The following is an 11727-nucleotide window of genomic DNA, read 5'->3' as shown; positions in this document are numbered from 1 at the left end:
ACTTTTTGATTCTTGGTATATATTAAAAAGTCAGCTTTCATTAACAATTGACAAATATGCCCAAAAGGTATAATAAAAATGAGAGGAAATATATTGGCGGAGACAGATTCGAGAAAACATTTAGTTCATGATATTAAAAGTGCAAATTGTAAAGAGAGATTGCAGTTTGAATACCGGTCTTTCTTTCAGACAGGATATTGGCACATAAACAGTCTCATAGGAAAGATTAATGGTATGGCATTGTGCGAATTCTCAAAGATTTTTAAGATTCTTCTCTGTATGCAGTTGCTTTGTACCTGATGATGCCTAAAGGGGACTCACAGGCCTTTCCTGTCTATAGTTTAATGTCGTCCAAATCCACTGTCCTCTTATCCCTCCGTTTTGTGAGGTGGTTTCCCGTGCAGTCTCCATCAGTTAGCTGGAATTTCGAGGTGGCCAAATCTTGTGCTTCTCTATATGATGGGTAAATCAAATTTCTTTCTAAAGCCAATTTTTCCTTTAAAAATGTTTCTAAGTTAATTGAAAATTTAATTTAGATTATTTGATTTAGGCTGTAGTAACAGATTTTGGTAATTTATGATAGTAATGTAGAGCTTTTTTTTCCTGGTTTGTCATTTGGACAGACTTTAGCACTCCTAGCTGGATAGTTCTCTGTAATCTCACCCGTGTGATCACCTGCCCCAAAGTCAGGGCTCTGGGGCAGAACAGGCCTAGTTCTGGCCCTCACCCCTGTGGATCATGATCTAGTTATTTGCCCTTGACATTGCTTGGTTTCCTCTTCCACACCACTGAGCAAAATGGAAGGGTTATCATAGATAATTGCTTGCCATTGCAGATGTACACAGGGGCCTGGCAGTGAATTGGGCCAGGTGTGGACTAAGCCGAATTTGGGTGCACATGTGAAGGGGCAGCCACCGGGGCCTGGTGTGGCCAGATTTTCCACAAGAAATCACAAAGCCAAGTGTATGTGTGAAACTCGTGAATTGAAAACGTTGGCAACAAATCAAAAATTTTATAAACACTGTAGGAGCCAAACAGAGCACATCTTCTAGCCAGGCCACATCCAGAGATCTGAAGTTTGTAAGTTCTTGGGGAGATCAATTAGCACCCCATAGGAAATGGTCGTTCTGGGCCCTAGCTTGTACCCTGAATCAGCCCTGTGCTGTTGTTGGCAGGGATTGTGAGCATCACAGCGTACTGGGGAAAAGCTCTGGGCCTTGCCAGCATTATCTTTGTGTACAGTCTTCTTATTTACCAAAATGTCCTGTTCAAAGGAAATTTTTTGGAGACAAAAATGTCTTGGTGGAGGTGGACAGCTTTCAGGTTGGGCAGCACATTCCGCCTCTGTGGCTCTCCTCTTCAGATCAGCTTGGCAGCACGGAGGTTCTGAGCAGCGCAGGCTGCTGCTTAGTAACCTTGAACTTGAACCATGTCTAAGTTCCCTAGCCAGGCCTCAGTATCCCCCTCTGGTTAAATGAGAGGGTTGGTTAAAGTAAGTCTGAGAATCCCCCCAGTACTGACAAGTTTCCAGTTCTCCAGTGGGAAAAGGTGGGCCTATAAAATAAGCCTTTGGCCTCCTAGGATGGGTTGCAATAACAGGCTCCGTCAGCTCAGTACAGGGAATTTAAAGGGAGATGATTGGGTGGTAATGGATAATACCAAGAAATACCATATACCTGAGCTGCACACAAACAGGGACCTAAAAACGAATAGGAAAATATGTAAAACCAAACCAAAAACAAAAAAAAAACAAAAAAAAACGCCACCATTAACAACAAGAAAAAATCCTCCAAGTCATTATTTCAATTTAAACAAAAATCACTTTGCATGTTTCTCATAAAACATGTTTAGGCAGTTCCTTGATTAGTTGAAGGCCAGTGCTCCTCAAACTTGGATTTGCATACAAATTACCTGGAGATTTGTTAAAATGCAGATTCTGACTCAGTAGGCCTGGGATGGGCTGAAGATTCTGCCTTTCCAACAAATGCTCAGGGGATGTTGCTGCTGGTGGTTCACAGGCCACACACACTTTGAGGACTGAGCTGTAGCTTAGCCTCGCCCTCTGAGCCCCAGAGCAACCGGCTTCATCACTCCCCTCTTGTCATCCTTGCCTCCTCCCTCTGCCTCAGCCCCCATTTCCAGGTAATTCTTCATTTGGGTCATCAGTAATTTACTCTTTAACCAGGCGATCTTATATTTAAGTTCTTTGACTAGGAAAAAACAAACATTCCCCCCCCCGCCCCCACCCCGTGCCCCACTCCTTGATCTTTAAGTGTCTTTTCTAATGCTCTGATGTTATCAGGATGATTTAGGAATGGACCTCAGTATATCCAAACCTTCATAGCTTGAACTGCCAGAGTAATGCTTTCAGTGAGTTTAAGGAGAGAAGCTGGGCTGTGCCAGGGGCAGACACTCGCTCTGCCCCAGAAGGGATGGCATTGCAAATTCTCCCTGGCTCTTGTAGATGTCAGCTAACTAATACCTGTGCCCTGCTCTGATAGTAACTCCAGACTTTGGTGAAATAATTTAATGCAAATGTTAACAGTTCACTTTCATTATATAAAAATTTGCCCTTTGAAGAGATGTACAAGATTCCTCCTTCTAGAACTAAGCCTTACAAGCCTCAAATAACTTTAATTCAGTCTTGATTAAAATTAAGGTGAGACCAAAGACCACAAACTTCTGTAGCAGGAACCTTAAGAGGATCCAGGTGCTTTTCAGAATGCAGAGCCTTGAGTCAACAAGTTGCGTTTGTTAGGTAGGTAATGTAGACAGAATAGTGAAATGTGAGCTGTCATTCATTTTAGGTCAGATCCATTTATTTTGTACCTTGTTATAAAATTGAGATTCTGTGTAAGATTTTACTAAGTAAACAAGTAATAATGAAAAACTTATTTTAATACCTCCAGGAACTATTTACTTTTCAAGACTATGACTGTCTTTGGAAACTATGTTTGTTAAAACGTTTGCTGCAGAAATCTGTTTATAAATTCTGTTGTAGAACATTGATTTATGCTTCAACCTTGGGGTGATATCACCTCCTTGATCTGGTTCCGATTAAATTATCCAGTTTAAACAGGTCTGCAGACTGCCTCAGAAACAGGAACATAGGTAAAAGTAAAAGCATTTATCGATGCAAAAAGGTTATTTTTTAAATAAAATAAATAAATGACGCTAAAAATGAACTTTAAAACACAAATCAGAATCTCAGTTTTTCTCATGGTGCCAAGCTTCAGCTCCTGCAGAAGCCTTACTGACTCCTTCCTGGCCCTTTGTCTTTACTGCCTGACCCATGGATATCTATTTCTATGTGATAAATTACCCTGGAAGTTGGCAGCATGAAACAACCCACGTGTATGATCTCACAGTTGCTGTCAGGAATCTAAGTGCTGCTTGCCTAGGGACTGTCACAGGGTTCAGTCAGTGCCAGCTGGGGCTCTGGTCTCGTCTGAAGTCTCAGTTGGGGAGGCCCCTCCTTCCAATTCTCCTGTGGTTGTGGGGCTGGTGCACAGAGGCCTCCCTCGGTCCCTTGCCACGTTGGCCTCTCCACTGGGCTCATCTCATCATGGCAGCCTTTTTTCTCTAGAGTGGGGGCTCCAGGAGAGGAAGAAAGAGCAAGGAAGATGAGAGTCACACTCTTTCTTCTAACCATTTTACTGAGGTATGATTGACATGTAAAAAGCCGTACATATTTGATGTGTATAACTCGATGAGTTTGGGGATAGTTATACACCTGTGAAACCATCACCACGTCTTCCCAAAGTTGCCTGTTACCCTTGTTATTGCATGTGTGGGTAGTAAGAGGACAGCATCTTAGCAGATTTTAGGTGTAGGACAGTGTTGTTACCTACAGGCACTACGCCGTGTGGCAGATCTCCAGGACTTCTTGATGTTGCATAACTGAAACTCTGTGCCCTTTGACCATCACCTTTCCATTTCCCCCGGCCTTCAGTCCTTGGCAACCATCATTCTACTCTCTACTTCTGTGAGCTCAACTACTTAAAAATCTGCATATATATGCGATTGGACAGAATTTGTCTTCTGCGACTGGCTTGTTTCACTTAGCGCAATGCCCTCCAGGTCCAGCTGTATTGTCTCACGTGGCAGGATATCCTTCTTTTGTAAGGTTGAATAAATACCCAGTTGTATGTGTGTACCACATTTGCTTTATCCATTCATCCATTGAGGGACATTTAGGTTCTTTCTATGTCTTGGTCTAGCCTTCTCCCTGAAGGGACGTTGTATCACCATTTTCGGTTTATTTGAAGGAAGTTACCAGGTTCAAGGATTGCACCAGGATGTGAATTTCCTGGTGCAGCCTCTTTGGGGCCATCTTGCAGTCTTTCTGCCCCACAGAGTAAGGTCTCAGTGAATGAGCCGAATCTGTTACGGTGCTGGGTCGCTGTCCTTAGCCGTGAGCTGCGTACCCCAAGGTTTCAGGAAGTCCTTGTTCAGACTGAGTTCAGGTTGGTTGTGATTTGACTGAGCAGCTAATACTCTGAGCTGTAGGTCAAGGACTGGCAGATTAACATGCATGTACAGTTTCTTCTATAAAGTATGTACAGGTTTGTTTGCATACTTGTCTTTTTAAGTTCCAAGAAAGGACTTAAGAAGGAAGGAAGGCCTAAAGGTAGAAGTCCACTTTAAAATGGCAGCAAGCTAGGTAGGTGTGGTGAGTCAGAGGGTAGCCATGGAATTTAAAGAGGTGGCGTAGACTGACTCCTTCTTGCTATTTAGATCTCAGCTTAAACGACACCACCCAAGAGGCCTTCCCTGTGCATCCAGTTTCTGTTCACTAGCACTTCCCTCTTTCTCCTGTCATGGCCCTTTCATGGCCCTGGGTACCCTCTGGCTCGATTCTCTGCTTGTTTTATTGCCTGTCTCCCCATGAGAACTGAGCCCAGGAGAGCAGGGACTTCAACTGTCTCAGTCCACCCATGTGAGGTCCATCTCGCGTGGGGTCTGTGAAACAGTAGGCTCTCAGTAAGTGCTTACCAAATAAATGAGTGAATGGAACACACAGACGAGAAGTGATTCCAAGCAACTTTTGGAAATTATAATATCTTAATGACTTCCCAAGGAAATACCACTTATTCAGTTAGCGTACAAAATGCATTAATGTATTTAAAAAAAGAAAAAAGATTGTGGGGTAGTTTTGTCCCTGTCACTTTGCTGCTGAGCCAGGAGGCAAGTCACGTCCCTTTCCTGGGCGCAGTTTCCTTAGAGGACAAATGCGAGGGCTGTAGAACGGGATCTTCAGACTGTTCCTTCCCCAGCCACTAGTCGTCCAGAGGCAGCTCTGTGTTTTCTACATTGGTCTGCCATGCAAGGTTTCGGTTGAAGAAAGGATTCTGTGGCCAAAAAACAAAACAAAACAAAAACCCCAGAACGTTTGAAACCCACACGGCTTCCATGCCTATTAATGGCCATTCCAGCTCTGCAGAGGCGGGCACCGGTTGTGGTTCTTTTGGCAGATCAGAGTAGAGACCTTTGGCCAGCAGAACCAATAGGAAGGGCAAGCCTGATAATTCCGATGCACATGACCTAGCCCCCTTTCCAAGAATCCCTTCTCCCTTCCTTTTTCCCTCCTCCCACCCCTCCAGCTTCACACTTCTCTTATGCCCACATCATGCTGCTTTTGAAATGTTAGCATCGATTTTTTTTTCACATTGACTAACTGATTTCAAGATTTCATTTCTGGCACGGCATTTCCCACCAGATAGCCAGAGCTTCCAAGCTCCAAGTTTTGTAATTAAAATTCTGTCACATCCCCTGAAACGGTGCAAATTGTGCCATTAAGCCTGGCACAGAAGATTTGAAAGCATTTCACCTAGTAATTTAAATATAATACTTTTGGCAGCTTTCAATTTGGGGTATTTTTAATTCTAATTAAAAAACTATTATTGAACATTAATACCTCTGTACAGCGTGCTGCTGCGCCTCAGGGCTCCATCTTGGCCAGCTAGCTTTTAACAAACAGCTCGTTTGTGTGGTGGTTGCAGCCCACGTGGCATTTCTTGGCCTTTGGGAATCACCAGGTCCCAGGCATAATTAGTATAAATCAAAATCCTCTAGACTGTGACAGGAAAATGGTATGTTTGAACAGCAGTTTATTAAAATGACCTACTTAATTTAAGAAAAATATTGTATCCACTCACATGGTAACCTGGGTCCTTTCCCTGACAGATTTTATAATATTTCTTCCTTCTCTCTTTTTTTTTTCCTTTTATTTTATTTTATTTTTTTTAAGAAAAGGAAAGGGAATGGAAAGGCCCGTTCTACTTCATCCAGGGTACGGACCCGCAGTTCGGACTGATGAAGGCCTGGTCCACCGGGGACTGTGACAACAGTGGGGATGAGTGGGGCCAGGAGATTCGTCTCACTGAGCAGGCCGTTCAGGCCATCAACAAGCTGAACCCCAGACCCAGATTCTTTGTTCTGTGTGGGGACCTCATCCATGCCATGCCAGGTAAGACGTGGGTTGTTGCTGTGACCTGCTCTCCTTTACCCCGTCATGACCACATTTGGGGGGGGCGGGGAAGATTTCTCTTAAAAGATGTCTTCATTTGGGAATGGCTCATTTCTTCTCGTGACTGCCGCAGTATCGTCGAACATCAGAAAGCGCACACTCATTTCACATTTAGAATCTGGCGAGATTAATCACAGTAATTAGGCAGAGCTACAGTTCTGATGATCGAGCTTAATGTGAAAAATGGAACAGATTTCCACGTGTCACCTTTCCTTATCTCTAGGGGACAAACTTGAACTGCTTCCAGATAACAGCCATAAATGTAATCTTCTCTTCTTGTTTCCCCTCTTCTTACACTTTCATTTCTCCTGTATTTTTAGTGCTCTTTCAGTTTCAGGTGACAGAAATCTAACTTAACTGGATTAATTTTTTTAAGGTGTATGTTACTTTGTGGGACTATAAATTAGATCAAGGGCAGTGCAGGTTTCAGGTCTGGCTGGATCCAGGCGTTCAGCGGTGTTTCAGGACATGGTCTCAGCATTGTTCAGCCCCGCTTTCCTTTGGGTTGGCTTCATTCTCACGCAGGCTCTCTCTGGGTAGTGGTTCCTGGGCATTCTAGGTTTACATCCTTCTTACAGAAACCACAGGAGAAAGAAGTATCTTATTCTTGGTGGTTCAGAGTCCCAGACTGATACCTATGTGGCCCAAATGGCCCGCTGAGGCCAGGGTGTGAGGTCAGCTGTACTGCAGCGACGTGAACGGAAGAGCGGGACGGTTCCACTAAAGAAGAGTAGGAAGCTGACAGTGTGACAATGATAGATGCCTTCTCGAACTCGCCATTATTTTTCTTCCCTACTCTGACAATCTTCTCTTTCAGACAAGAATAAAGCCCACTGAGCAAGTATAGGCAGGTGGAAACCACCTCTGCCTGTCAGGGAGGCAGACCAGGCACCCATGGTCACTCTTATCTGGGCCCTGGTCTCTGCTTAATGGAATAGCCGTGACCTGAAAACCACTGCAGAAAACACTGCAGTGGCCGTGGCCGTTTGTTTTCATCTGCTGTTACCTTGTGAACAAGGATTCTTGAGTCCGGCGGAGATGGTCAGTGCCTTTAGAAGCTGAGGCTCCTTGCAGTAAGGAGAGGTGCACTGATTCCTTCCCAACAAAGCTCACTTGTCTGGCAGCCTGTCTATCCAGAACAATCCCAGAATGGAGATGTGAGAATGGAAGAAGGGCCTCCCAGAATTGCTCTCTCAAAGTCCAGGCAGTGTGGTCAGCAGGGAACACCCTCAAACTTGCCCTCATTCTATTTACTAGTATTTTACACAAAGTCACGAGTGTGCACATGCTTACATCACTGACTCCCTCCAAGTAGAACTTGGTGACGTCATCCCTGGAGGAGCAGCCCGTCCTGCTGGTGGACCTCTACAAAGGTGCAGGACAATGGGGAAGAGAGAAGATAAGGCAGCGGACAAAGACTTAAACGAGGGCTCAGGTTGTTGGGATGCCAGCTTCACACCTTCCCCTGATGCACTAGGTAAACTTGGACAGACCCCTTACCTTCGTAGAGTCTCAGTTTCTGAGCCAAGAGCCCACTGGTACAGCAAGAATTTAAAACCTCAGCGATCTAGGGCTATGCAGTGCAGTGACAGACGACTCTGTATCTCTGTGCAGGTGCTGTGTGTCTCAGCAGCTCAGTCCAGAGACACGTGTATTCACAGGAAGGTGCTGGGTTTCAGTTTGTAGAGGAGTGAAATCTTAGTTGCCTGTGAACTTGGCCAGTTAAGGCTCTTGGCCAAGGGATCCTGAGTGCATAGATTGTACAGTGCTAAGGCGACCACAGAGTGCGCCTGTTTCTAAGGAGTTAGAAATAGTAGTTGGAGTCTTGGTTTGCACGGTAATCCAAGGTGATGTGTTAGTTACTTCGGATCGGTCTGACTTGCAGTGAGCCCGTGTCTCTGGAATTGTTCGGCCCGGGAAGCACTGTCGCGTCTGCCGGAGCTCTCACTGGACCACACAGCGAGCAAACTTGTTTTTATTGGACACTCGAAAACCAGATCTGAATTTAACATTTTTCTGTTCAGTGGTTTCTTTTAAAATAGAGTATTATGAGAGTCACTAGAATTATATAACATGTTCTTGTAGATGTTTACTGAGTTGCTCTGAATTATGTTAATGTATTCAGTCACATTTCAAAATAAGACTTAAAATGAAAGCTTTCCATGCAATTACATTGCTCTTAAATAAAATAAACTGAACATAAGAAAATTAAAAGATAGTTTTTATGATCAACTCTACCAGTTGGTCAGAAGACCTCATAAATGCGAACTGGCAAACTTTTGAATATGTGTTTTGTATTCATTGTGACCAAAGCAGGGTTTATTTCTGTTCTGAAGATTTGGACTGTTTTGTGGAACTGTAACTGAGCCAGCGAAAGGACTGTAACTGTTTTGAATATTGTGGTCTGAGATTAAACGGAATGTTTTAAAACTAGTTACCATTTTTTAATATGCAATTAGTTGCTTACCCTCGTTTAGCTCATATGCAGAGGCAGACACTAGAAAAGTAATTATTTGCCCCGGCTGCTTAGCACATTATTAACTGTCAAATGTATATATTAATGGGCAAATAAAATCAGGAAACATACTTTTAATTCTACCATAAATAATATCTTGGGCCAAGTAGTTTTAAGTTCAAACTGGAGAAAATGAACTTTATGGATAATTTTTCCAAAGAAAGTCACGGTACGCTTTTGCAATGTGAATGTCCGTCGTCATATTTATTGTGTGCAAACTAAGTCCCAGGTGCAGCGCTAGACGTAATCGTTGGAAATGAGAGACCAGAAGGATCTGCGGAGCCTAGAGTCTAGTGAGCGGAGTGGAAAACCAGGGGTGGTGAGAGGAGCCTTTGGAGCCAAGAAATCGAGGACAAAACCCATTGAGTTTTGAAACACGTCTTATTCTGCAGACATCTTTCTTGTTATCTTGGTATTTTCTTATTTTATAAAGCTTCTCTATGGGATAGGCCACATTATAAATAGCGAATGAAGATTTGTACACATGTTGAGGCCATTGATTTTCAATCCTTCACTCTTAAGCCCAGGGTTACTTTCTTCTGTCCTCCTGATGTTGAAGCATTGACCCACTGGTACTGTCCCCGGGAGCCTCGTTAGATTTCAGCAATTATGTGGGAGGCCGACAGACTGGAACACGATGATGCAATTAGAGTGCAAGAGATTCCCCTCAGCCTGTAGCGCAGCTTGTTATTAACACGTGTGCCCAGCCCTGTTTATTAAAAATGGCCATGACCAAACAAAACAGGTAATGCAGGAGGAATTCTTCCGTTGGTATAGTCTCCTTGAAGAATTCTTTGTGTATTGCCCTCAACTTGGGCACCTGTTACCTGATTTCCTTTTAGGTGATGATTTGTCCCCAGGAAATCCTCTGTTATGTATATCGAGGCAAGCCTGCATTATTCCAGAAGATAGTGTGTTAGTTTCCTGAGGCTGCTGCTGTAACAAACTCCTACAAATTTAGTGGCTTCAAATAACACAGATTTATCCTCTTACAGCTCTGGAGGTCAGAAGTCTCAAGTGAGTCCTCAGAATCGCCATCCTTCTAGAGGTTTCAGCTTCTAGACGCTGCCCTCGTTTCTTGTAATATGGCCCCTTCCTCCATCTTCAAAGCCAGAAACAGCATCATCTCTCCTCTCTGACTTTTGATTCATCCTCTCATATTCTATTATCCCTACCCTCCTGCTTCCTCTTATAAAAACCCTCATGATTGCATCGGCCGGTTCAGATAACCCACGGTAACCTCTCCATCTCAAATCCTTAACTTTATCACATCTACAAATTACCCTTTTGCCATGTAAGGTAACATATTCACAGATTCTGGGGATTGGGATGTGCACATCTTTGGGGGGCCGTTTTTCAACCTACCACAGATGGCATAGGATGGAACTCAGGGTCTGTTATGTGCCAGGAACTGCATTGCTAGCTCACCTAGTCGTTATAGTTATGAAAAGGAGGTGTCACTGTAATGTCCATTTTAACCCATGGTGGAAATCGGCTCAGAGCAATTAAGTGCTTATCCCAGGGTCACTCAGCTTGTAAATGGTGGAGTCAGGATCTAACTCTAATCTATCTGTTTCCAAACTTCATGCTCTTTCTACTATGGCCTCACTCAAAAAGGGTGGTCCCTGGAGAGCAGCCAGGAGCTCGTTTGAATTGTAGAATTTCTACCCCACTCAGAACTAATGACACAGAATCAGCATTTTAACAAGATGCCCAGGTGAATCTTAGGGACAGTCAAGTTTGAGAAACACTTTGCTAGACTAAAATGCTCAAGGCCCTGCATTTTTTACTTTTCAATGTGCTATGTACAGTTTTTTTTCTGTACACAGAGGTTTGTGAAAAGATAATGGGGTTTAGCCAGAAAACTCTCATTACCATGCTCTGTTTTACTTTCTAAACAATAGATTGAATAACTAAAGCGGTGACCTCCACTATGGAGAGCTTCCAAAACATAACTTAGCCAAAATATTCAGGAAGACAACCACACGTACTTGCTTTCAAAGGCTCTCTCTGTGGAATGGACAGGAGAGCTAGACCTGGTTCATTGATTTGGGTCACGTACATGTGCATAATCCCTTATCTGCCATTCCAAAATTCAGAAAGCTCTGAAAACTGAGTTTTTCTTAAGTTTGAAACTAATTCAGTTGGCAGCAAAACTGACCTGAACTGACATGAGGCTATTTATAGTCTCTATCCTATTCAGTGAGAATATTTATATATGTTCATATGTTTTGCTAGCAAAATATTACTCAAGCTTGAGGTGTTAGTTAATATGTGCCCTGTGCCCTTTATTAGTATTTTAAAGTTTGAATAACTCCAAATTTCCAATCAGATCTGGCCCAGACTATTGTGGATGAGAACATATAGGTCTACAGTATTGATAACGCTGGATTTATAGATGAAGAAACCGTTTGTTACTAGAAGCACAGGCTTTATCCTCCCTCTGATTTAATGTTGTTCCCTAACTTAACTTCTGCACATCCACTGAGCAGTAACCACATTTCAGTTTCAAAGTTGAAATGATCCCGGGCATCTTATATTTGAATTTTGGGGGATCATTTCTGTTGGGATCAAAGTGACTGAATATGAAAATGGAATTAAATTCAGAAATGATTCTGACAAATTGAAGGAGAAGGTATGTGCACAAAGGTGATTGCTATAGATAAGTGCAGAATAATCCACT

At 43.2% G+C, this 11727-nt stretch overlaps 1 protein-coding gene across 5 annotated transcripts in view; it reads left to right on the top strand.

Moving 5' to 3' along the window:
- The window catches only part of CPPED1 (calcineurin like phosphoesterase domain containing 1), a 106665-nt gene that overhangs the window by 14650 nt on the left and 80288 nt on the right, over positions 1-11727 (top strand). For all 5 annotated transcript variants that reach the window (XM_023529639.1, XM_011358386.2, XM_011358385.2 and 2 more), the window contains exon 2: positions 6251-6469. In XM_023529639.1, the coding sequence (XP_023385407.1) occupies positions 6251-6469 (219 nt within the window). The remainder of the gene's footprint in view (positions 1-6250; positions 6470-11727) is intronic.

The sequence above is a fragment of the Pteropus vampyrus genome, unplaced genomic scaffold (assembly GCF_000151845.1).
Source record: "Pteropus vampyrus isolate Shadow unplaced genomic scaffold, Pvam_2.0 Scaffold40, whole genome shotgun sequence".
Taxonomy (NCBI): Eukaryota; Metazoa; Chordata; class Mammalia; order Chiroptera; family Pteropodidae; genus Pteropus; species Pteropus vampyrus.
This window is presented reverse-complemented; position numbering and strand designations above follow the sequence as displayed.